Source organism: Fukomys damarensis, unplaced genomic scaffold (assembly GCF_012274545.1).
Source record: "Fukomys damarensis isolate Sample0158 unplaced genomic scaffold, DMR_v1.0_HiC HiC_scaffold_4, whole genome shotgun sequence".
NCBI classification, from domain to species: domain Eukaryota; kingdom Metazoa; phylum Chordata; class Mammalia; order Rodentia; family Bathyergidae; genus Fukomys; species Fukomys damarensis.
In genome coordinates this window covers 9458554-9485660 of record NW_022900916.1, presented here as the reverse complement: position 1 = coordinate 9485660, position 27107 = coordinate 9458554, and the positions used below count along the sequence as shown (strand labels likewise).

At 43.8% G+C, this 27107-nt stretch overlaps 1 protein-coding gene and 1 long non-coding RNA gene across 3 annotated transcripts in view; one reads left to right on the top strand and one right to left on the bottom strand.

Moving 5' to 3' along the window:
• Window positions 1-778: 778 nt before the first annotated feature.
• On the top strand, window positions 779-9305 carry LOC104869023. The gene is made up of 3 exons (XR_782166.2): window positions 779-1483; window positions 2139-2198; window positions 9137-9305. It is a non-coding gene; the product is annotated as an uncharacterized LOC104869023 (long non-coding RNA).
• A 2787-nt stretch (window positions 9306-12092) lies between these two features.
• Lhfpl3 (LHFPL tetraspan subfamily member 3) overlaps window positions 12093-27107 on the bottom strand; it is a 514451-nt gene continuing 499436 nt past the window's right edge. For both annotated transcript variants that reach the window (XM_010634017.2, XM_010634016.2), the window contains one exon: window positions 12093-14382. Coding sequence is in view for 1 of the 2 variants with exons in the window: in XM_010634016.2 (XP_010632318.1) it covers window positions 14354-14382 (29 nt within the window). In the remaining variant the exon portion in view is untranslated. The remainder of the gene's footprint in view (window positions 14383-27107) is intronic.

Sequence of the window (27107 nt, the reverse complement as noted above, 5' to 3'; positions counted from 1 at the left end):
AAAAAAAAAAAAAAAAAAAAAAAAAAGAGGGTAGGGAGAGGGAAGGGGAGAGGAAGAGCAAGAGGCAAGGGGGAAGGGCGAGTGGAAGTGGGGAAAGAGCCTTACCATAACAAAAAGCATAGCACCTCATTTTATTTTTTGGTACCAGGAATCAAACTCAGGACCTTGCACTTGTCAGGTAGGTGTGGCACCACCAAGCTACATCCCTGGCAGTACAGTGTTTTAAAATCAAACACACTGGAAATGACACATCACCTATGCTGGTTACATAGCCTGGTCCTCACACAGTGTGGGGAGAGATTACACAGGCTGTGGTACCAAGAGGTACAATCACTGGGGACCCTCTTTGGAGGTTGGCTACTGCTCATTGTTGGGCTCATTTGGGGCCAACCTGACGAAGAGGTCTAAGAGGTGGCAACTCTCCATCCCAAGTCACTGGATGTTTTGTAGGGATTTAAATTTATGCTCTGGGGGCCTTGGGAGCCCTCTGATGTCTTCTTGGTTCTATGGGCTGTGTGCACTTGATACAACATTTCTCCGCAGTCTGCCCCTGAACTTCCAGTCTCAAGTGAAAGTGGAGCAGAGAAGCTGGGCATGGCAGCGGTTTGGGAGGGTGAGGCAGGAGAGTCACAAGTTTGAGCCTAGGCTGGGCAACTTAGTGAGTGACTTATTGAGACCCTACCTCAACATTTAAAAAAAAGAAAAGAAAAGAAAAAGGACTGGAAATGTAGTTTAGGGCAAAGATTTGAGTCAATCTCCAGTACTAGGGATGGGGGGAGTAGAGCAGAGACACCAAAAGTCCTGTAATAAAGAATTAACTTTTTCTTTAAGAACCTTTTGCATATTCGTAAGTAGACTTGAAACTTGAACTTCCAGTGTATAACAACTGTAGGTTAGAAAATATAAACTCTAGCAGTACGATAGTTTGGAGGTAACAGTTTGGATTCCTGACTTAGACACTCTACTCACCATTTATTAGGTGTTTGTTTACTTCACCTTTCTGAGTCTTAGTTTACTGTACTATAAAATAAGGTTCATATCATCTACCTCAAAGGGGTGTTTTGTGGTGGTGGTGTGAAGATTTACTGAGATAAAGCACCATCGGCAACGGCACACACATGTACACATATGTGCTCTTTTCCTATACTGTTGCTAGGGGTGGGCTCTAGGTCGCTCCCCTCGGAAGGCATTTAGGCATCACTGCTCTGTGACAGAACATTGCCTAATCAATGCTATGTGATTTCCAGAGTGAGTCATAGAAGGCATGGCTTCCAGAGGTTATGTGTTGGGATGCCTGCCCTTGGATCCCAGCCACCTCATGGGGAGGAAGCCCAGGTACCTAGCAAGGCCACACATGAATGTCCCAGTAGACCCTTCCTCCACAGCCAGCATCTACTATCAGACAAATGATGAGCAGCCTTCATGTGATTCCAGCCTTCCACCTGAGTTTCCTGACTGAGGTCCCAGGCATCCTGAAACAGAAGTAAGCCATCCCCATTGTGCCCACACTGAATTCTAGGTCCACAGAAAATAAATGATTATTGTCAGTTTAAGCCACAGGGATTTGAGATAACCCATTATGTGGCAATAAAAAAGTACTACACACAGTATTTCCCAAGTATCTGAAAATAGGTAGTCAATAAATCCTGAATTACATTTTTAAAGAAAAGTATGCTTCATTATAAGATATTTTCTTATCTTAGACTAATTCCTTAAAAACAAATCCTACCTAACTTTTCTGGAAGGGCTTTGGGGGACCTTTGTATTTCCCTGACTCCTTTACATACAAGATTATGTACTGTAAGTATAAGCATGCAAAAATAGGCTTTAGCTCTCCATCTGCTGAGCTGTCTCGAAGATTACCACTTCATTGCTAGAGGTTAGAGCTCCAGCTGTCTCTGGAGCTGGCTTATTCTTGGTTCACTGGTTCATTTAAGCTGTTTCTCAGAATTAATCAATAGGCATCAAGGGTCCACGTTCCCTCCTTGCTCTACACACAAATGTAAATTAGAATCATCTGCACTCCTCAGATATTTTCCTTTTTTAAAAAACATAACCTTGATCGCAAGGCCAGGAAGCCACAGGGAAAAAGAAGGGCACAGGCGAGAGTCAAAGTGTAATTGTTTAAATCCTGACAGTTTTCTAGGATTGCAGGGACTGCCTCTTCCTCCTCCGACTGTTGGAAGGGAATACAAAAGGTAAGGGTGTGTGTGTGTGTGTGTGTGTCCCTTGTCCCTTGGAGGGGCCCTTGGGCTGCCCTGGAAAAAAAGAAGGGCACAGGCGAGAGTCAAAGTGTAATTGTTTAAATCCTGACAGTTTTCTAGGATTGCAGGGACTGCCTCTTCCTCCTCCGACTGTTGGAAGGGAATACAAAAGGTAAGGGTGTGTGTGTGTGTGTGTGTGTCCCTTGTCCCTTGGAGGGGCCCTTGGGCTGCCCTGCCAGTGTATGTACAAAGTGTGATCAGAATATATGGCAAATGTTTAAATTTTTAAACATTTACTACAGTAAAGACACATTGCCATGAATCTCCCTCAAAATACTCCCCGCTTGCTTTGAACACGCTTATCCCATTGTTCTTACCACTTTCTGAAGCAGTTCTGTTTTGTGTGTGTCTTTACAAAGTCTGATAAAAAATGCCATGAATGCTGATGCTGAGTGCCATCCAATGGAAAGGCAGGCTCATGAAAACATTATGAAAAGTCCTCTTTGTATTGTGCTGATCTTGTATTGTACAACTTATAGCTCTAACCCAAAGTCACAATGACAATGAAAGGTAAATATTTTGAATCAATTCAAGACATTGAGGCAGCCGTGACAGTGTAACTAAAGATACCCAAGAAAGAAGACTTGCAGAACTGCTTCAGAAAGCAACAAGACAACCAGTGTGTGACACACCCCTGTAATCCCAGAACTTGGGAGGCCTGAGTCAGGAGGATCGCTGAGTTCAAGGCCAGCCTGGGTTACACAATGAGTTCAAGGCCAGCCTGAACTACATAGCAAGACCCTGTTTCAAAACAAACAAACAAACAAAAATGCAGAAAAACATATATAACATGAAATTTACCATTTTAACCATTTTTAAGTGCATAATTCAGTGGCATTAAGTACTTTTCATATTCACTATCCACATCTAGAAAAATTTTGTTGTTCCAAGGTGAAAGTCTATATCCATTAAACACTAACTCTGTTTCTGCCTTCCTATAGGCCCTGGTGATAGCTATTTTATTTCTTCTCTGTGATTATAACTATTCTAGGTATCTCATGTAAGTGGAGTTGTGCAGTACTTTTCCTTCTGTGTTGAACTTACTCACTTAGCATGTTTCCAAGGTGAATCTATGCTGTTAGAATTTCATCCCTTAAGGCTGACTGGACATTACACACACACACACACACACACACACACACAAACACACACAACACATATATAACTCATACATAATGGTCTGCTTACCATTCTTCTGTCGATGGACATTGGGGTTGTTTCCACCTTTTAGCTCTTATAAATAATAACACTGCTGTGAATATTGGTACACAAATATTTGAGTCCTATTTTCAATTCTTTAGGGTTTGTAACTAGAAGGGGAACTGATGGATCATGTGGTAATCCTGGTGTCCAGAGCCTGACCTTGGTCCTCACTGTGTCTAAGCATCTCTTTGCCAGTGGGATGGGGTACAAAGCTCCCCTGCTATCCCAGCATCTGACATGGTTATAAAATTAGGCTTGTTGTGATCCACCAATAAAATGATACCTTGTGTTTCTATTTTACATTTCCTTTGTGCTAATCTCTGTGGCAACAATGTCTTCAATAACAGTATGAAGCACATTCGATTATTATCCCAGTTTTATAAATTAGGAAACTGAGGCATGGGGATGTTACATAACTAGCTCAGGGCAAAGAGACTGGAAGTTCTGAACTAGGTTTTGGGCCCACAGAACATCATGCTACCTCCCCTGCATTTATATAGTTCTGCCTTTCCAAACAGAGTGGCCACTAAACCTGTCAGCCAGGATTAGATTTATTTATGTAGGAGAAATAAACAGTTTAGGTGGAATAATTACAATAAAAACCAAAGATTTAAGCAAAAACCCTAACACAAGAAACTGAGTAGTCTCTTGGCTTATGAAGATATAGGGAGCCCCTGTCCACATTTATATATTTTTCTTAATCTGTAATGCATATAAGGATCTAGACTTTATATTTGCAAATATAAGTATGCTATGTAAAATGGGGAATTACATTGCTCTTATAGGTAATCCAGTGAAGCTTTCTTACACATAAATGTAACATGTTGAAATATTCAATGAAACGTATCACTAGATGGCAGTACACATCAATTTTTTAAAAACCCAACTGCTTTAGGAATGGATACAGTAAAATTTGAGGAAAGATCCTTCACTTTTTTTTTTTTTTTTTTGTACAGGGATCAAACTCGGGACCTTGTGTTTGTGGGGGAGGTGGTGGAACCACTGAGCTGAATCCCCGGCCCCCTTCATCATTCTTGACACGACCAGGGCAACTGTATTTAACTCAGAATGAATTTAATGACCTAGAAGAGAATTCTTAAGCTTTGTTAGGCAGAGGATCTGAAAAATATAAAGGCTTTCATAAGGAAAGCTGGCTTCTAAAATTTTAGAAATTTCTGCTTAGGAAGAAGATGAAGTTTTTGTTTGTTTGTTGAGACTGACCTGGAACTCACTGTGTAGCCCAAACTGGTTTTGAACTCACAGCAATCCTCCTGCCTCAGCCTCCTGAGTGCTGGAATTACAGGTGTGCACCACCACGCCTGGCTAAAGATGAAGTTTTAAGTATATGGACTGATAGGGAATTTTGCATCAGTGACGTAACATCATATCCACATACTTTTGGGATTTTCTGATTCACCAGCTTACTTGGCTAAGATTCAATCTTTAGTCCAAATTCCCAGTCCCCACTTTAGTCCTCTGGGGAAGCCCCTTTCAGTTAATACCAGAGAAAAATCTAGTGCTTAAGTCATTTGTGAAGTGAGGATAGTTACTTTGACATCTGAGCCCCTGGACCTATTCACTTGTGGTTGAGATAATGAAACTGATCTCAGCCATTTGAATAGAATTATCAGCTTTTAATTGGAGAGAGTAGGTAATAGGCAGTGAGAGGTGAAGTAAATTTATTCACTTATTTCAGTTTGCCAAGATTGACTTACTTTCTCTCTCCCTCTCACCTTCCCCCTTTTTTGAGACCGGGTCATGCAACTTAACCCAGGTTGGTCTTGAACTCCCAATCTTCCTAATTCAGCCTCCTGACTGCTGGGACTACAGACTTGTGCCACTGTGCCCAATTAAGGCTTGATTTTCATAGGATAAATGTGAATGATTTAACTGTTTTTTTGTCTTGGTTTTTTGGTACTGGCAAATGAACTTGGGACTTGTGCTTGCAAGGCAAGTGGCAGAACCACTGAGCTAAATACAGTCCCTAACTGGTATCTTGACAAAGTAAAACAATATCCCATTTTAGAAAAGGGTGTATTTTTGCACTGGGATATAAAATGGTCTCAAAATGGAAAATGTAGAAATGGATTTAATTGTCATATGCAAGTGATCACTGTCTTCTAGAAGGATCAATGGGAGCCATCATCAAAGAAATGGAATCCAGTTAATCCCACTAAGAACCTGATGTTTCAGGACATCATTTTTGAAAGGCAGATATAGGCTGACTCCTTTTTACACCAAATACCAAGAGCCAAAATGTGTCTGAAAGCCACTATCAAAGCGAAGAGTGACAAGTATGGGATCAGGGCCAGCCCCTGTGACCTTATGGGCATGGTGGAACCTCTCTGAGCCTCAGATTTCTCATTGTAGAATGGGCACAGTAACATCTCACAAGGCTGTTGGAAGGCAAGTGAGATAATGGATATGAAAGCACTTGAAAGGTATATGGCACTGCCTGAATATTGACTATTATCGTTTTTACCATGTCAGCTCATCCAACTCCCTTAGCCCCTCACCCTAATTAATGGTTGCTCTTTCTACTGACAACCTTCTAATACTATAGGCTAGAAAGCCAAGTATTATCCTTGTTCTCTCCCTAATCCCCCATGCCCAGTCTTCACCTTTTACATAGTATCTATTTTCACTTAAGACAAGTCTCCTAGAGCTAGAGATTTATCTCAGTAGCATTGAGCCTGTCTGGCAAGAGCGTGAGGTCCTGAGTTTGATACTGGGTACAAAAAATACTACATAAAGAAGAGTATCCTAGCAGACCTTCTGCTTCTAATCTAGATGCTTGAGTCTATCTTGTTCACAATACGATAAATGATTTTATGAAAACTGCATCTATCAGGGCTGGGGATTTAGCTCTGCAGTTCCGCCGCCTGCCTTACAAGTACAAGATCCCAAGTTCAATCACTGGTACCAAAAAATAAAATAAAATTGCATTGATCAGACTGTGCCCTTGCTCAGAAACCTTCAGTGGTTTCCCATCACTTGTAGAATGAAGTCAAAATTTCAAAGTAGCTAGAATTAAGAACTATCAAGTCTCAGGCCCTCTTGCCTAAATAACAACAGTGACAGAGCCTCACAGAAGTCAAAATGTGAAAGTCAAGACATAGTTTTGCTGCTGCTGCTGCTGAATGCCATATTAAAGGATAGGTTATATAGCCACAAGGATTTTCCTACTATTTCTGCTTCCAGTTCCTCTATTTCATATTTTGCAATAGTCCGCCTGAGGCTTGTTTTGTTCCTTGCGCTTATTTAAAGTAGATTTCACCCATTCTTTCTAGCACCTCAGCCTCCTGAGTGCTTCTGCAGCCCTTAGAATCTGTCTCACATGCCTGCTAGCAAGTTCTGTCTGCTATTTGGTTTTTGAGAATATGCCCTCACAATGGGCATTATAAACTCATGTCACACTCACTAAACTTGACCTCTGGATGTTTTTCTAAACCCTCACCATCCTAGACTGCACTGTGTTTAATTATGTATCATCTTCCCTGACAATTCATATTATGAAAAATCCTGCTGAGAGACTAGAAAAATCTAGCAGAGCTGTTCTCTCAGATTTGAGCTGCTCTGATTGACTTGTAAAAGTTACATTCCTGTCTCCATCTGCTCAAGCTCAACTCTCTTCCTAATTCACTGCTTGTATCTTTACTTCATGAAGATTGCTCTTGTTATTACCAGTAACCTCCACCATTATCAGATCCAGTGGTCTCTCCTCTGCTTTTGTCTTAATCTTTCAGCAGCACTTACTCTACTTCTTGAAATACTTTTCCCTCTCCAAGATTCTACAACACCATGTTTTGTGGGTCACTCTTGGTCTCCTTTACTGGTCTGTTCCTTGCTTTTTTTTTTTTTTTTTTTTTTTTTTTTTTTTTTTTTTTTTTTTTTTTTTTTTTTTTTTTTTTGCAGCTCTTAATTCCCTTTTATTTACAATTCTACAATTCTGCAGCAGTCTGCACCAAAAATGGTTCAGAATGCTGCACCCTGCCACATGTACAGGCCATATTTATGCCAGACAAAAGGAGGTGCCATGTGGGAAGCAGAAGTGACACACAGGAAATGGAAATGATGTAGGAAAGGCGGTCTGCTTACTTCTAAAGTCAGAGTGTTCTGGACTTGGTCTGGGGTCCTCTTCTCTATTCCGTATCATTGCTAAATGGTCACATGCAGTCTCAAAGGGTTAAAAGTCACCTATTTACTGCGACCATATTTTGGCAGGACTTTGGGGAGGGGTTAGGTCTGTGGATAGAACCCAGGACCTCAGTGTGCTAGCGAAGTGCTCCATACCATACCCCCAACTCTACTCTTCCACACCTAACTGCTTACCTAATACCTAATAATGATTTAAATTTCCTATAAGTGTCTTGAATTTAAATGTCACAGAAGTTTTGGACTTCATCTCCCAGAGCTGCCCCCGTTTTTCTTCTTTTTCACCCAGGGGCGCGGCCAGCCTTCCTCAGCAAAACAGGAGTGTCCCTCCGCTTGCGTCTTCCCCATTCTATCCACCAAAGGTATATTCCCAGCACGCGTATCTGCAGCAGGGGCTGCAAGATGCCTATTGCCGTGGGGCCTGTGGAGGGCTGCACTGGCCTGGTGTCTGCACCCCAAGCCCTCGGCCCCGCCTGAAAGTTGCCTTCAACTGGGAAGAGCTACTGCGCCTAGAGCCGAGAGCTCTTAGGCCGCAGCCCCCACACAGCAACGGCCTCCTTCTCTCACATAACACAGCCCCAGAAGACCACCTGGCCTGGGTGCTGCCTGTGGGAGTCGCTGCCTCACAGCCCAGCTCTCCTCAGTCCGGCTGCCGCCTTCCCGTCTCCCATGAACTGTTGTAGTCTGCTCTCTGTCCCCGGGTCAAAATACCTGAGAAAACCAACTTTAAAGGAGGAAAGACAGAAAGACTCTTTTTTTTTTTTTGCTCACGGTTTCAAAAGTTTCAGCTCGTGTAGTTCCTTGGGCTTGTAGGGAGCCAGTGTCCCAGGGTCGGAGCAGTACTAGAGAAAACTGCTCGCCTCAGGGCGGCCATGACGCAGAGACCGGAAGAGATGGTTCCCAGGAGTGCCTTCCAGAACACGCCTCCAACGTCACTTCCTCCCACCAAGCCTCACCTCTTAAAGGTTCCCTGCTCTCGCAATAGAACTGTACATGGGCAAATTGGTCTTTGGAGGACGTTTAAAAGATCCAAACCATAACAGCCTACTAATCTTTTTCAGAGTCAGCCTCCTAGGAAATCCAATCTGCAACACTATCCCAAATTTATTCATCTCTATCTTCATTTTTATTATTCTAGACCCCCCCATGAACCTACCCCTTCTGTACTTAGCAAAATCCCCAGCCCTTTAAAAAAAATTATTTTGAGGCAAAGTCTTGCTAAGTTGCTAAATGGTTCAGACTAGACTCAAACTTGTAATCCTCTTGACTCGGCCTCCTAGAGTGCCACCGTGCCTGGCTCACTACTCTAGTTTAAATCACCACCTTCTCTCCTCTCGACTACATAGCTTCCCTCCAATGTCCTTACTGCTTCTTTAGACCTTGCCATTTCTTTTTCTCACAATTGCCATCAATATTCAATTTATTTCCTTTCATAATATTCAGTTCAATTATTTTATATTGTTTCATTTGGTTACATTTGATTTAAAAAACTAATGTACATATAATTAATTTAGGAAGCACAAGACAAATGAGCCTATGAAACTTCCACTCAAGCTCTGGACCTACTCAAGTAGCCAGCATACCTTTCCTTGACGCAAACCTTCCTGCTCTCCAGAACGAACTGTGATCTTGAATTTTGTATGTATGATTCCAATAGTTAACAACTTTGTTGCTTTACCATTGTCACTAAACTATATTTGTCACTAAACTATATATAGTTTAGTTTTGTTTGTTTTTGGTATTTGTAGAAACAGAGTCTCAGTTCAGCCTTTACAACTTTCTTCCCCCACAACATTGTATTTCTTTTTCTTTTCTTTTCTTTTTTGTACCAGAGATTGAACTCAGGACCTTGCACTTGTGAGGTAGGCAGTGGAACCACTGAGCTAAATCCCCAGCCCCTCAGATGATCATTTCTGTTGATGTTTGTAACAGGTTTATTCATTCCCATGTATATGGTAGTATTAATTTTCCTCCTAATTTGTGCCATTTAGTTTTCTTTATGGAATGTTTTTTAGTATAGTTTTTTATCATTTATTTCCTCTGTGAAGTTTGTTTCATTCAATAAATCTTTTCTTTTCCCAAGGCTATCCATATTTTTTCTAAAGTTACTTTCTTATTATAGTCTTGAAAAATGAAGAGTGGATGTTATGTGCCTTTTCCCGAAAGATGATAACTGTGTGAAGTAATGTATTTGTTAATTAGCTGGATTCAATCTCCCACAATATACATGTACTTAAACCTTTATATTGTACATGATGAGATCATAGGATGTTATCTGTCAACTTAAATAAAAACAAAAGAAAGTTAAATTTGTGCCTTTCATAGTTATTCTTTAATTCACCTGGCATAGATTTTTGTGGAAGATGTAAGTTAGATATCTAATTTCCTTTTTTTTCCCAAATTGATAACTGTGATGGCTCTTAGATTTTTATCCTCTTTGGAAATTAACAGAATAATCTGACAGTCTGATGGATGCTGGGAGAAGACAAGAGACTCCTGGGTCAGAGACAAAGGATTTTATTACTCATGGTGTAGCAAGCAGCATGTTGGTGTTCATTCCTTTGACCCAGTTCCTGGAACATTAGAAGAAGGTGGGGTGCTGCCTGCACTGAAGTGGGTTATGGTGCAGGAGAGGAAACCTGAGTCTTCTATAATGGGCTGCCTTGATGAATTCTGCATCAGAGGGACACGTTATTTCCCAACAGGAAACAAACCCACTCTCTACTTTGCAGGGAGACACTGTCAGAATATCTCTAGTTTGGGTTATATGGATAATCCTGAAAAGATAGCCTCCAATAAAGACAGTCAGTATCTCTTTCAAAAGAATTGCAAAGGGCCGGGGGTTAAACTCAGTGGTGCTGCCACCTGCCTCGAAAGCGCAAGATCCTGACTTCGATCCCTGGTACCCCCCCCCCAAGAAAAGGAGACATGCAAAAACACAAGAGGTGTGCGTTCAATTGCCTCCCAACAGTGACCAAATGTTCTAGCCCCATGTGTTGTCGAGTGCACCCTTTTCCTGTCCTATCTTGCTGTTTCTTCCTGTATCAATTGTCCAAAAATTCGTTTTTATTTATGTTAATTATCATAGTTTTATTTTTTTCTAGTGCTGGGCATCAAGCCCAGGGCCTCACACATCTAGGCAAGGGCTACATCTCCAGCCCTTAAGTTTTACTGAGGACACAGTTCAGCTGTGGCTGACTCCTTGTAACTGTGGCTTTGCTCTAAATGCTGCCCGTTCATAGAGGCCTTCTTCCTATTTCTCCATCACATCACCTATATTAATTCTTTCTAGGGCCCTGGCTGCTGCTGACATTTTCCTGTTTATTGTTAGAATTCCCTGACCAAAACATAAATCGACTGAGAGCTGGGACCTTGCTTGTCTGGTACCCCACAGTCTTCTCATAGTTTAAAAAGAAGAAACTCTATACAAGTTGAATGATTAGAGCTGCGTATTGGTTGTTACTCCCTTTAGACATGACTTAAGCTCTTCGGTGCTCCATAGATCCCGCGGCTTCCTATTATCTCCCCAGCCCAGCTTGCTTTAGTTTCTTTATCTACCTGGCCCCCGTATGCCTTTGAATTTTCAATCCTAGCTGATACATGTTGCTGTAATCATCTTCAGCATTTTAAGAGAAGGGACTTTGTATTTGATGTTTCTTTTCTTCCTTCAACATCATGCGCATGGTGGGAAGGAAGGGAATTAACACTGAGCAGCTCTTAAATGTCCAGCACAATACTATAATCACAACAAGGCTACGAGGCTGGGAATTATTATTTATATCCATTTTACAGGTGAGGACACTGAGGCTTAGTGCTGTTCAGGGTCATGTTCTAAACAAAGCATCTGGGTTTGGAACGCAGTGGGACAATGTTTACCCAGCATGAAGTACTACAAAAGGGTGGCTTGTGTCTGATCAACTCTTCCAATTGGCAGCGTGCAGTTTAGCTTTCAACTTCATTCCACAGAATGTGTGAAGGTGGCCGGAGGTGTGTTTGTAGTCAGCTGGAAGAGGTTTTGGAGGGCTTGAGCCTGGCTTCTACCTGAAGGGCCTGCATAGCTAATAAATGTCTCTGTTGGCAGCTATTATGGAATATAGCAGTTTTTGTTTTGTTTTATTTTATTTTTTGGTACTGGGGATCGAACTCTAGTCCATGCGCTTGCCATTTTGTTTTCTTTTAGACAAAGTCTCACTATGTAGTTCAGGCTGGCCTTGAACTCAATATGTAGCCCAGGTCGGCCTCAAACTCGTTGCAATCCACCTACCTCAGCCTTCCGAGTGCTAGGATTATAGGTGTGCACCACCATGCCTGGCTGTTTTTCTGAAGATAGTTGCTTCAGTCAAACCATAAACTCACCCTGGATCACTGGACCAAGTCAGAAACTAAACGCATTGAATGTGTACTACACCACCAAGCATTCTTTTCAGTAACAAAATCTTATTTTTATTTTTATTTTTTTACAGAAATTCAAATATTCCAACAATTTCTTTATATTTCCTGGACCTTAAAAAAATTACACACAACTTTTGGACAGAATACAACAGAACACAATGAGAAAGGGAATCACTTTTCATTTTTTTAAAAAGATAAAAACATACTTCTTGTACTTAATTAACATTTAGTGATTTACATGTGTGTTGTCTATGTACAAATGGTACATCAACAATGACTCATCTTCATAGCACTGTGGAATGCTAAATGACACTTAGGTTTATAGCAGTTTTTTAAAAACATTTGCATGTGGATAGGAAGTACTTTTTCATTTTTGCTAACACCACTATTAGTGATGTAGGTATCCTGATGGAATTGGTAATTGACATGGATTAGAGAAAGTCAACACTTTGCTTCTGTTTTAGAGAGATAAACGAATTCTTGAAAAGTTGTGTGTAATTAAATTTAGTAAGTAGGGTGTTCTGAAGGCAACCGGACAGCTAATACTTAAAGCAATAGATAATTTCCAGAATGACTAATACTTTTGCTACAGATTCTAAGTATTCCTTTAGTTTTTTCAAAAAGCCACATCATTATAAAATGGTTTTACTTACATGAGCCTACCTGTAATATACCTTTAGCTATTTGATTAATGATCTCATTTATGGTGAAAACATGACCAGTACCAGAAACATCTGGCTAAAACACGAACATGTGCCTAAAAGAGAAACAGTAAGAGAAGTCAACCCTGCTGTGTCTGTGTTATCAACAGTCTGATGGTCTAGGGCTTTATGCTAATTTGATCTGAATTCTGAGCCAAAATGAAGGCAATTTGTACATTCATGTTTCGGGCTCAAGTGTAGAACATAGGTTAGCTTCCACTGAATACTCCTGTGTGTACATTTTAGCTTGTGTTCATTCTCGGGCAATCGACTATTTTGATCTTAACTATTTCTCTGTTGTAGGCTATTGGTAAGATAATGCCATGAAGGAGATGGTTGGGGAACCCTGGGAACAAAAATCCATATAGACAATAGATTTTTTGTAACTGCTTCCAAATGCCAGCTAACTAAAAAAGAAAAAAATAATCTGAGAATTTTGAAACCAACATTAGTAAATAAAAAGTTACATTCCTACCAAGTTACTTTGACTTGTGTAAGTATATAGTCATTTATCTCTAAGGCTATTAAATTAGTATTTATTTCATTAGTACCACTTACTATCACTTAGAAATAATTTTATTGGAATAATTAAAAAAATAAAAGCAAATGCCTGTCAGAGAAATACAGGGTATAGATTTCTGATGATATGGATGGCAAAGAAATAGAAAAAAAATCAGATACTTTAGTTATCTATAAAGTATTAAATTCCTATGCATATGCTAGGGAGAATTAGAAAAAGGTATTTGTTAGCAGCTTATATATTACATGTGAGCATCCAAGGTACAAACAAATTTTCTATATTTTTCAGAGTTCCTTGATGCTGTTTCCTGAAAGATAGAGAAATCTGTTGCTTGCTTGGGAACCTAGGATGTCAAGATGTACTTCCTGGAATATATAGCTTGATGGAATAATACTACATGTCAGAAACACTTTCTCAGTAGTGACTTTTTTTTTTAATTTTTAGGTACTTGGGACCTTGCACTTGCAAAGCAGTCGGTGGAACCACTGAGCTAAATCCCCAGCCCTCAATAGTAACTTCTACAGACAGGTTCACCTGAACACAGACTTGGTAAAAAGTTTGAAATGTTGCATTTCTTAACAACTGAGGGGTTGTAATTAATTACACAGCGAATTAAATGAACAGTAGAGATGGAGAACAAAAGGTCAGAGGCATTTTCTAAGCTGCTTCCTCAATAAATGACACTTGATCAGCTTCTTGGCTACTGAGACAGGAATAATTTAGAACTAATTGCCCCTTTTTTTGTAATAATATTGAAAGATTAAAGCTTTTTGTTTTTGGCTTGATTAAAAAAGGACAGTTTACAAACCTCAGTAATATGTATTTTATATGTTAATTCTAGCACAATTATATTCCTTTTACTTATGATGTTTCCTGAATATGATTTTTCATGAGTATTATCTGATCTTTTCCAGTGACAGTTTCCAATGAGCTGGTGTTTAATCCATGGTCACCTCTCTTTCTGAAAATCAGCCCATCTCTGCAGATCTATGTTTAGAAGGTGCTTTGATGAGTGGATGCTTCACTGTTGTCTATATTCATCTCGGACTCTGATCTCTCCCAAGTGTTTTCTTTCTTGATGTTGATGTACAAAAGCTGTTATTCGATTCATTTTGTGCTCATTCTAGAGAATATTGGCTTAGCAGAACTGCAAAAAGGGGAGGAATGAGAGAGAAAAAGGATTAGGGGAAGAGAAAAACATTCATCATTTTCTGTCAGCAAGACTTTGTGCACAACATTTGTCATGGAAAGAACATGTCAGCAAAGTGCAAGGTTCTGAGTTCGATCCCTGGCACCAAAACAAACAAACCAAATTCCCAAAACATGTCAGCAAACGGTTCAAATGCACTGAGATTTGTTACCATAGAAGACTTAAAAGTTGGAGAATTGTTTCACTGCACACACTGCATGGTCTTTCCAACAAGCAATCTTCTTTAAAACCCAAATATTCCCTCTGTCCAGATCAGGACTCCAGGCTGCTTTGAAGGAGCAAAGAAGAATGTAGGACAATCCCAAGTATTGTGATCCTGCCTGGCATGGAAAACTAATACCTTCCTTGTTTTATTTCACACTTGCCATCATAATAGCTACAAAAGAAATGATTACAAGGACAATCACTCACAAATGCAATCACCCTGACATAGTGACTGTTTTTTTCCAAGTTTCCTTCCATTCCTTATGTAAATACATACTTATTTTGTACAACTGGAATCACATAAATGAGGTTTTTCATATTATACCACCATATTATGAACAAATTTTATACATTTCCACTACGATATCACCATATCAATTTCTAACAGCCATGCAATATTCCATTTTATTTACACACCTTTTCATTCCATGCTCAATAGTCCATTCTCAATTTCACTAATGTCGGATATATAGGTAGGTTTCTTTCCATTGTTGTTATAAACAATGAGCATCTTTGTGTGTAAGGATCTATTTGGTCTTTGTTTTAAGAGAGTCTTGCTATGTAGTTCAAGCTGGCCTTGGACATCGTATGCAGCCCATGCTGGCCTCAGACTCACGGTGATCCTCCTGCTTCAGCTTCCTGAGTGCTGTGATCACAGACACACACCACCATGCTGGCAATCTAGTTGGTCTCTCTCCCCCTCCCCACCTCAGGGGTTAGCTGCTTTTCCTTTTCTCCAACAGATTAGGGACTATGCCTGTTATAAACAAAATCAGAGCCTAAGTAGCATATGATCAGCCTTATTGTTGGGATGATTTTCATAGACTTCAGCTCCACTAGCCAGGGTTCAGGGGTACCTGTGAGGATGAATAAACACCCTGAGCTGGCCACCGTGGCAGATTTGGGCTGAGAGAAAATAGACTGTTTTTTTCATCGCAGAGCATCTTGAAATACAAGGTAAGATGATGGTTTCTGAATGTGTGCTAGAGAGAACGGAAGGACTGTCATTGCTGTTTTCAATATTTTCCTCCTTGTTTTCATCACACTTTGAAAATTTTCCTGTGCACTGTGATCTTAACGGACCCTCAGCAAGGGGACTACGTTACTTTAACGTACCCAGTACGCAGGGGATAATTGAAATAAGACTGTCATAATGGCGATGACTCTCTAATGGTTCCGTAGGACTGAGCTCACCGGCAGAAGCCCTGTGGACGAGACCGCTCTCTTCCGACGGTATTAAAAGCAATAGAAGCAACCTGTGGAGTTTTGCACTGTGCTCTCAGGGGTTCTGAACCTTGAGAGGGGATCCTGCCAGATGGAATTCAAAGTCAGGCTTGGAGGTTCATGACGCCACCCTAGCATGAGTCTTCCCTCCGAATTTTTTCTATTTTAAACCCACACAAGGGGATGTCTGGTTTTTCCAGTAAGGTGGGAGGGTGTTGTGAATGGGGAGAGAAAGGAGTAGGGCAGTGGGTCGAAAACATTTGGAAGGGAATTTGGGAATAGATGCTGAAAAGTTGCTAGGCACGAGGAGGGGGAAGATGTGGACATTCTTAGAGGTGTAGATGAGCGTGCTGCGGGGGAAGAGTAGTCAAGGAGGTGCTTCCCTGTTTCCTAGAGATTTTTTTTTTTTTTTGAGTCAGGGTCTCACTATGTAGTTGAGACTGACCTGGAATTTACTTTATAGCCCAGGCTGGTCTCAACTCACAGCGATCCTCCTGCCTCAGCCTCCTGAGGGCTGGGATTATAGGCGTGCGCTACCATGCCCAGTTTAGAGATTCTTAAATACACTCTCAAATTCACGATAGGAAAGTCTTTTTGATGTGAGTAATTGGTTGCCATTCACGTTTCACTTCCCCTAGCCCTAAGCTTCCCAGATTGGCTTTATGACATCGCAGGGTGAAGGAAAACTAGGAGATGCAGGAAGTACTTGTGTCCAATGCTGCACCCCACGCTGCCGGGACCCGCTCTCAGTGGGTTTGGCTGAGCGTGACAGGGGTCAGAAGGGGTTCAGATCAGTTCCCAAGCAGTCATGTCCTGAGGATAGACACCTCCTGGGAAGATCGCGAGCCCCTTGTCGAAATGGAACACGCCTGGCCCATCGCACAACTGGCATCCTCCACCCCCCTCATCTGGGCCCACAGCCCCGGCCTGGCCAGGACGAGTCACTCATCAGCAGCCCTTCTGGGTCTGCTCTAGCAAAGCCAATCTTCCCGAGACTCTCACTGTAAACCTCGCCATTCATCAGTCAGTCTGATCCTGGCCTGTGCGCCCCACCCGCAGCCTCAGTGCCGGGCAGAGTGGAGGAGCGAATAGAAACCACGAGAGCACAAAGCCAGAGAAATTGGCCTCGACTAGAGTGAGGTGAGTCAGATGCCTGGGTTCAAAATGCGGGGCTCACGCTGTGTCACATGGGTGTGGGGCCAGCGGCTTCTCCAGCTGTGCGCAGTCTCCGGCTCTGCCCTGACCACAGCAAGCTCATCACAGGCCTGCAGGGAGTGTCTGCTCCAGTTTAAATTACTTAGACGCGGCTACCGCAGAGCACTTTTTCTTCCTAGTTATACGACACGGATGAGCAACAAGAACTCCAGGGCATGTGAGAGTTCCGCAGACTTGCAGGCTAAAAATAAGCAGGCTGCTGGCTCCAGCCCTGCTCAGAGCGGGAACGCTCCCCGCGTAATATCGGGAAGACGTTTTCCTGGAGTAGAATTAGGAGGCCATCACTATTGCGTAGGTGGCCTTCACAGCACAGTTTTCCACACGGAAGCTTGGCGGAGGCCAGCTCTTCAAACAGGTCTGCGGAGACGGGTGGGAGATCGTTACTCCTTTTGTCTCGAGGCTGGGGTGGGGGCAGCAGGGCGGTCTGCAGAATTCGGTGGACGCCTCCGCGCGGCGACACCATAACTGCCTTGTAAAACACTGCTCTTTTCAGAACTTCTGCTAACATTTTCCGTGCACCACAGATGTTACCTATAAGGGGACGCAACCCGAAAGACGTCACGTTCGCCCAGGTTTGTACAGAGCAGGACTGAATAAGTAAGTCACTCAGCGCCTCTCCGGAGCTTTGTGCAGTCAGGTTTGTCCTTGCAACATGTCACGGCTCCTAGTGGCCCGTGTCCCACCTCCGAGGGGCTCTTTGCAGACCCTTTCCGAAGCTGTCATTTGAATCGCTGCTCTTGAGAGCGGCATTTATAAAGGCCACTCTGTCCAGACTAGCTAAATCCTACTTGGTGGAATTTTCTGTGTGTTTACTGGTGTCTTCCTGTGGTGTCCTGTGCTTGGTTTCTGCTGATTGTTCCTGTTTGAGCCCTGCAACGAGGGTCTGGAGCCCCCTGGTCAGAATAGCTGGGGTTGGGGCTGGGGACAGGCACTGGGCAATGAAAAAGCTCAGCTTTTTGGCAGAATGGCCGGGGAGTCTTGGCTGCGAGGATGAGTATGGGAGGAACTCCAGGCCACTTTTCTCCTTGGCTCCACAAACTCTGTCCCTTTCTCCCACCCTGTTGTTTCGAACTCTCCCCTCTCTCCAGGGGCTTCTGATACCCTTCATCCCGGAGGCAGAAGAGTCTTCTGGAAAGAGTGGCTCACCGTAGGTCTCCTCAGGTGCTGAGGCCGGACGGGCACGTGGGGGGTGTGGCAAAGATGGCTGCGGGTCCCTATCACTGTTCCTATTGAGAGGTGGGGCCTAAATTCCTTTTCCCTGGAATCTGGGCTTTAAGAAGCCTCAGGTTCATTGTGTGTGTGTGTGTGTGTGTGTGTGTGTGTGTGAAAAATAACAAATAAAAATAAAATAAAATAAAAACCATAAAACTTTCTGTGTTAATCTTCTTTTCCGTTCTTTCTTTCCCCCTTTTTGGGGAGGAGTACTCTCCAGTACCCGGAGCTTTGTAGTAAGCTACATCTCCGTCCCTTTTAAAATTTCTTGAGACAGGGTCTTGCTAAGTTGACCCTGCTGGCTGGAGCTTGAGACCCTCCCGCCTCAGCCCCCAGAGCAGCTGGGATGACAGGTCTATGCCACTGTGCCTGGCTCCTGTGGTAACTTCTTGGAGGAACCTCCATACTGTTTCCTATGGTGGTTGCACCATTTTGCAATCCCACCAGCAGTGCCCAGAGGCCCCGTTTCTTTTCATTGCCTATTCTTGTGCTTTATTTCATTTCCTTGGTCGTGGCAATCCTGATGGGTGCCGGGTGATCACTCACTGAGGTCTGCCTTGCCTTTCTCTGAGGATTACTGATGTCGGGCATCTCGACTGTCAGTGATATCAGAATCCCTTGCTGGAGTGACCGCATGGAGAGGCCTTGGTGCTACTCGGAGCTAAAAAGGGGTCCAGCTGAGTGCAGCTCTCCCCTGATACCTTGCTAAACAGGCAGACTTTGATCCGGTGGGGCTGGGGCAGGGCCGGAGGCCTTGCGTTTCTAAAGATCTTCTGATCTCTGCGGTGCTGTTACTGCTGCTGCTGCTGGTCAGGTACCAAGCTCTGAGAAGCCAGGCATTAGACTCAGTCACCCCTGCATTCCCAGCCCAGAAAAGTGCTTGCTATACAGCAGCTTCTCTCAAAGCACTCGTCCAATGCACCGTGAGCAGCCCAGAGAAGCAAATCCCCAGTACGTGCTGCAGTCCATTTCTGCTCCCACGTAGACTCTGGGACTTGTGATTGCTCCCACCTCCGTTAAGGCTCTAGGTAGAGAGAGCTAAGGGTGGAAATGTTCTCTTACCCTGGGGTTTATTTTTATTTAATTAATTAATTAATTAATTAATTTAAGTTTATTGGTACATTTAAAGCAAACAACACAGCTACATTTACCATTGGGATCTTGTACCTTTACATGATGTGTCTTGGTTCTTTTTCCCCATGCCCCTGCCCTCCACCCCCTTCACCCTTTCCTATTTACAAAGACTTTGTTTCCATTTTTCACATTTTTCACCCTGGGTTTTATTGAAGATTTTGTTACTTGGTTTTGACACTATTCTTTTCCCCTGTATGAACATGTAGAGACGCATTTCGGAAATCGTGGAAAACACCTGAGGCAGTCCTAGGACGTTTTCTTTCCACCTTTCTTCCCAAGCTTCTTTGTATTTTCTGCCTTTCTCACTGTCTCTTTTTTTCTCTCTTTTTGATTCCTTTTGGATCTGGGATACTGATTTCAACAAAGCAGGCACGGAGGAGAAATGCTAGAACATCCTGACAACTTACATAGATCTTTGCTGGGAAGGGACATAAAACAGCCCAAGAAGCAGCCACCGAGCCTTTCATGTTATTTTCATATGCAGTGGACTTTAATGTCAGGTGCAACACTTCCTTATATGACCTTTTCTCAGAAAATTCAGAAGAAGGAATTGTCGACTGTGAATTCATGAATATTTCTTCCTATTCTTCCTCCTTTTCTCCCTAGTAATGAATACTGAGGAATGGTCGAAAAGCAAGAGAAAAGCAAGAAAACAGGCACCGTTAACTCGGTAGGCCTTACCCATGCATATTGAGAATGGAATGTGGCACTGATTTTGTAAGTCCTGATAATATTCACTTTGCTGTTTTGACTTGAAACCATTCCATCTTTTATGCAGATCAAAAATCTTTTGCTATGAAAGCCCGAAAGGTAAGTCCACAGCAGGGTGAGGACGTAGCACCTAGTAAATGAGGTGATTTTCATGTGCCATGCCCACTTTAGCATTCCCTTGACATTTTTTTGTAATTAATTCTCCTTTCCATTTTGTGAACTAGACTGAGCACTAAAACTTCGCCATGTGGTCATGACAATTCTTTTTTTTTTTTTTTGGTACCAGGGATTGAACTTGGGTCCTTGCGCTTGCAAGGCAGGCCACCGAACTGCTGAGCTAAATCCCCGGCCCCTACAATTCTTTAAAAATATAATTAAATGCAAAATCCAATTAGGTATTACCACCCATGAAACTGCACACATGAAATCCAAATATGAATTGGTCCTTGTATAATAAAACCATTTCTGTCTGCTGCCAGTGAATATTCAGCTTTATGGATCTTCCTGTAAGCGTCCTTTCCTGTGACGGTTGTCAACTTGATTGGCTTGAGAGCCACCTAGTGGATGAGTAAAGCGCACTTCTGTGTGTCTGAGTGGACCATGCAGGTGTGAACTTGGGGGCCTATGCAGTGTCCGGTCCATGAGCCTCTCTGCTTCTTGACTGCCATGAACACTTTACCACACCCCTCCACCGTGATGTTTCTCCCCTGGAGCCAGCTGAGCATGGGCTAAATCCTCTGAAACCACATGCTAAATTAGGTTATAGGTGTTGGGTACTGGGTCCCAGAAACAAAAAAGCTGACTCATACAAGCATTTAGGGGTCTGTCTCCTTGGGCATGTTACCTGGCCCAGGCTGGGCTCAAACTCGGGATCTTCTTGCCTCAGCCTCTCAGAGGCATCACAAGTGGGTACCACCATGCTTGGCTTAAATTTTTTTTTTCCCAATTTAAAAATTTTTATTTGTATATGTTTGCAGTACATAATGATTGCATTCCTTGTGGGGAGTTGGTAGGCCTAGCTTTTAAAAACATTTATTTGTGTATTTATTGACCTGGGGGTTGGACCTAGAGCCTTTGCACTGAGCTCCATGCCCAGGACTTTAAAAAGTTTTTGAGACAGGGTCTTGCTGAGTCACTAAGCTCCTTAGGCTTGTCTTGGCTTGTTGATCTCCTACTTCAGCTTTTGCGGTTGCTGGGATTACAGGTGTGCACTGCTGTGTATAGACTGCATAAGCCTTTTAAGAAACCAAATAAGGCTTTTACCAGCTTTTTGGCCTGGTGACATCTTGAAGTATCTGGGAACCTATCTCTGAAATAGAAACTTCAAGGGAGATAATACCCCTGTTTCCCACGTGGCAGTGTTCTCAATTTTCTTATATCCCACTGGCGCCTTATTTCCAGTTGCAAAGCCACCTTGTGTTTAGTTTTCTCCCTTGTAGATAGACAGGTAACTAACACAGGGGGTCGCCCCGGTGACCCGGGGACCTTAGGATGCAGGACATGGGTACTGCCCATCCTGAGAACTTGTGTCTGATGGGTTGTGCTGCTTTGATGACAGACAAGGGTGAGGTTTGTGTCTGTCTTTGCAATCTCTTGGCAGATCACCTGCGATGCACATCGCATTCCGGCTAAATCCTTTCTCAATAACAAACCTGTTTTTTTTGCTACCTGTTTGGAAAGTTTGCCTGAGTTGAGAGATTTTTATTTTCACTTATGTTACCTGGACAATGTTTATTGACATTTCTGAATTTGTGCCTCAAGTGGCTTTATTGAATGTTTATCCTCTTTTAGCACAGAATTTACAATAAGAACGGGGCCACTTTGGGGAAATTTCTCAGAGCGCCCTAGAGTCAGTGTTCCATAAAGAAATCCGACCAATGTTCCCTTTTCTTCTTTCTAATATGCTCCAGGCTTCAGTGATGTCGTGGTAATTGGCTCTTTTCCCTTCTCTAGGAAGCAAGCCTGTGTTCTTTAACAAGTCTTTGCTAGGCAGAGATTTCAGGATCATAAGGCTTTATGTGTCTTTATTACCACAAATTTAATAGCCCTGGTCCTAATTGCCCAGGTGGGTGTTGTGGCAATGAAATAAGACATTCATGGGCTGGGGATTCAGTGATTCCACCGCCTGCATCGCAAGCACAAGGACCCAAGTTTGATCCCCAGTACCAAAAAAAGGCAATTGAAATAAGACATTCAAATACAATGAATGCCTCCTCTCTAGCCCAAAGGGAGGCAGACCACTGGGTCTTGATGGTGATTTATAATCATCCCCTTTCCTGTTGGAGGCATGACTGACAATAAAGGTGTTTGGTAGCGTGTTATCCTCACTAACCAGCTGACACTGTTTAGCCACGAACCAGGAATGAATAGTCAGAGATGGGCTAATCGCAGTTTCAGGGCTTTCTATAATGTCAGTATGGATGGATTGTTCTTCACCTTGAAACTGTTGAAATGACACTTCGCGACAGCCTGTCTTCTTGTGTCCCACCTTGGCCTGGCCTCGGCCTCCTGAGCCACATTCCGCTCTGCTGCAAATGCCCTTCTTCTCGCTTCCTAATCTCAAGCTGCTTTCCTGAGCAGCATTTCCTTTTTCTTTTTCAGGTTTCCATTTGCCCTGACCATCTTCTGTCAGACACCTCACCCTTCTGACCACTGAGCTCCAAGAGAACCAGGCCGTGCTGTGTCTGCCTGCCAAGCTTCTGTGTCCCCGGCGCCCACACAAGGCACAGCTGCTGGGTGAGCCTCGGGCGCTGGTTGGAGGGAGCCTGGGCATTGTTAGGGACCCTATCGTGTCTCCTCTGTATCTGGAGGCAGACCTCTCAAGGAGGCAACGAAAGGCAACGAAGTTAAATGCGGTCCTGAGGATGGGTCCCTAACCCAGTAGGACTGTGCCCCTCCAGCAGGAGGAAGAGACCCCTGGGGTGTGCACAGAGAGCAGGCATGGGGGCCATAGTGAGAGCATGGCCACCTGCAAGCCAAGGAGAGTGCCTCTGGGAGAAGCCAGCCCTGGTCTTTCAGGCTGCACAACTGTGAGAAAATAAACTCCTGCATTCCAGCCATTTGGCCTGTTTGTTTGTTCTGGCAGCCCCAGAACACTAAAGCAAGTATCAGCTCCTTTTTTTTTTTTTGCACATAAGTATCCTGACACCCAGCTAGATGAAGCAATTTGCCCCAAGCCTTCTGGGTGACTGAACACCTAGGTTGCTGTCCTCTCCCCAGCTGTGTCTTATTGCTCCCCATAAAAGTGTTTCCCTGTGAATCTTTTAGGAATCCCAGTTCTGTGGGAATAGACCTGACTGGGAAGCAGAGCCCCACCTCCCCAGCCTTCCCTTCCCTATACCCCCGGAAACCTCTACCTCTTTCCTCTGCTGCTGAGGGTTCAGAGGATTGGCTTTGAAAACTGATGCTTTGCCCAACGCTGCCTCTCCATACAGAATCACAAATCCTTCCAATTTGCCAGTTCTCACATGCTGATTCAGGCGGGAGAAGCCTGTGGTGAAGCAGGAAGGCTGGCTGTGTCAGGAGAGGAGAAGACCAGATGCCTGGGGGCTGGATGATTGGGATTTCAGACCAGGAAAGGACACTGTGGTGGATCTGACTCTATCCTGGGTGATAACAAAGGGAGACATCCACAGACGTCACCAAGTCATCCAGAAAGCAGGGTGTCCCAACCTTGGACTGGGACACATCTCAGAAGGCAGCAGCCATGACACAGGCACTGGCTCATCCTGAGGTGTGCTGAGGTTTCTGGAATGCTACTTTGGGGAAGACCAGAAGAGAAGCCCATGGCTTTAGGGGACCCTGCTTCAGAAGCCGGATTTGGTAAACTCTGTATGTCCAAGGCCCACACTTCTCTAATCCTAGCCTGTTTCCTCTTGTGTCTTGGTCACTGGGGAATTTGGGGCTGTGCAGCACTCAGGGTCCCACCTGAACCCACTGAACGAGTATCTCATGTCTCAGGGAATGCAGGATATTTAAATGTCGTACTGTTACATCCGGGCCTTAGAGTCAGAGGAAAAGTTAGAATCCCGAGTCCCTGAAGCTACTTCCTGTATGTGGCCAAGATATTTCACTTGTTTTAGTCTTGGTGTTTTGCAGGGTGGTCTTGAGGAGTGAGGGCAGCATTTGATCCTCTCCCTGAGGAGGATGGAAAGGACATGAAATAGAGTAGAATTGAGAAAAACAGCTTCTAAGACCGCCCTCAAAGGTTTTCTTATTTCAACAAACAATGAAAAAATAAATCCATAGTTTCTTAGTGCTCTCGTAGCACTAATAAGAACAAGAACCCTCACCAGTTTTATAGGCACCAAGGATGACACCCTAGTGCTGGAAACCCAATTCCTTTTGGGAGAAAGTTTTTGGCTGGGAAGTGGAGGGAAAGTAGCCACCGATTTAACCCTAAAGAGGACTGTTTTCCTTTTTTTTTTGAGGGGAGGCAGATTGAGATAGGGTTTTATTATTAGTTCAGGCTGGCCCTGAATTTGGTATGTAGCCCAGTCTGACCTCAAACTTGTAGGAGTCCTCCTGCCTCAGCCTCCTGAGTGCTGGGATTACAGGTGCATGCCATCATATCTGGCAAAATTTCTATTTTTTAATACACATTTGCAGTACTTTCACCATGGGGAGTTGATACATGTACATGATACATTTTAAATCCTTTTACTTTCCATTCCCTTCCCCCCCTTCTCTTGGTCCCCTTCCCATTTGCAAAAGATCTAGCTTACTATTTTCTATTATTTATCTTTTATTTTTCTCTTTAATTTATTTATGCCTTGGGTTTCTCATGTGAGAGAAATCAAGCCTCAATGCATTCGTATTGAATGGACGACTGGATACTGAAAAGAAAGTCTGTGATGAATATATAAAGCATTACAAAAAATAAAGCACCTGCATAAGGACTGGAAGAAGTCATAAGAGTGGAAAAGAATGCTTCCAATTTATTTTTCTTAGATTCCTGGCAGCAGGATTAACTTGTGTTTAAAGCGACTGGGGGCTTAGTGAGATCCTAAGATCAAGGCAGAGCAGGGTTGGGAGTTGGCTCTCCCCAGGAGCTGTCCCCGCACCCAGACATTTCCCATAACTGTCTACCCTGCATCTCCTTTCTTCATTACTGTTGCCGTTGGAGGCTGCCAGAGATAGGAGGGCTGAATAATGCTCCCAGTTGCGATGCCATTTCTCTCTGTGTCCCTTGCTTATTCACTGCAATGGGACCTCTGTCTTGTACAGACAGGAAACAGGCTTCTGGTTCTTAGAAAGGCATCCAGCTTGAACCAATCCTTGATTGTATTTGTGATTTAGAGGCGTGGCTCTGGGCTGATGCACAACAACACCAATTAAGAGGCCGCTCAGGTGTGACTCTGCAGGTGGCTACTGGACGCCTCTAACTTAGGCGTGCAAGTGGCCCAGGCAGATTCGTCTCTGTCACTGGTGTCCGTGCGTCAGCAGTGGGAGGCCAAAACAGCAATTACCCACTGTGGGAGAATGGAAAATAAGAATTAAGCCTGCAGTGACCCACCCTGTAGCAGGCCTGGGGCGGGGGAGATAGGAGCCCTCCTGGCAGATTTACCTGAACCCTATCTCAGGTAAACAGGAAACCAGTGAAAAAGCACAAGCTGCTTGTTATTGGAGGCGTGATGGCTGCTCAGCCCCAGCGGGCTCCCTGCCTCCTTCTGGTTCTCTCTGGCCCGAAGTTGGCTCCTCTTCATTGGCAGTTTATCCCAGCTCTGGGCACAAGGCAAGGGTGCAGCCCCTCACTGTCCTCCACTAGGGGGTTCTGGGAAAGGACAGCTCTCAGGGCAGCAAGTGGGCATTTCTCCTCTCAGCCGTACAGAAAGTTGGGATCCGGAGGAAGGGGATGGAGGGAACATTAGGAGCCTGGGCTAATGGCCTGGTGACTACTTAGAGCCTTGCGTAGGGCCTCTGGTCTGCTAGGGGTCAGGGTGCTGAAAGAAGAGAGAAGAGAAGAGGAAACAACACTTCTGGGAAATACAGTTAGCACTGCTCCCTAGTAAGAAAAGGGATTGAACATAATTTTGAGACTGTGTAATATACCAGGTAGGCAGAACAATTTATTTTTTTCTTTTTTCCCCTTTTTTAGTAGTGCTAGGGACAGAACCCAGGGTCTTTGCACTGAGCTACATGCCCAGATCCCTATTTTACATTTTGCATTTTGAGACAGGGTCTCCCTAAGTCATCCGAGACCATCTAGCAGGCCTCGGGCAATGGCTGACAAGAGCTGATATATAAATAACATCTCCTGGCCCCTGGACGCTCAAGCTTCCCCAGGGCAATTATGTTCCAGTTACACAAGTAATGACTTGGGTGACAACTGATGTGGCTTGAGTGTGTCCTCCAGAATCTTATCCCCCAATTCGCCTATCAGTGGAGCCTTGGGGTGGTAACTGGGATGAGGTAGGTCATGGGGCCCCCAGAATGCCACTGGTGGCTCTAATATGACGAGGGACCCAAGCTCATATATTCCATTGTTCCACCTCACCGTGACACTCACCATGTCAGCAAGCGGCAAGAAGGCCCTCACTAGATGCTGGTGTCACACTCCTGGAGAGCTAGTGAACCCCTCTTCTTTGTAAATCACTCAGTTCCAAGTGTTCTGTGATAGCAACAGAAAACGGACCAAGACAAGAATGCACCCTGTGCTGGCTGCCCTCCCCACCCCCTCTCTCACCACCTACCCTGTTTTCTGGGATCTCTTCCTAAACTGGCCACTTGCACTTGGGGCCCAGTCTCAAGGGCTGTCAGAGAATATTTTTCTATAACCAGTGAGACAGCTGCCTGCCTTTCTCTCCAATTATTTCCTCCCAGGGAGTCATTCTGCCTCTTGGTGTGGGCTGTGGCGCGAATGCTGACAGGCCACGGGAAGAGGTCATCATCACCTTGGTGGGTGACGTTTGTGAGGAAATGGCTGCCCATGTAACAAGTGTTGGCTTTAAAAGAAAAAAAAA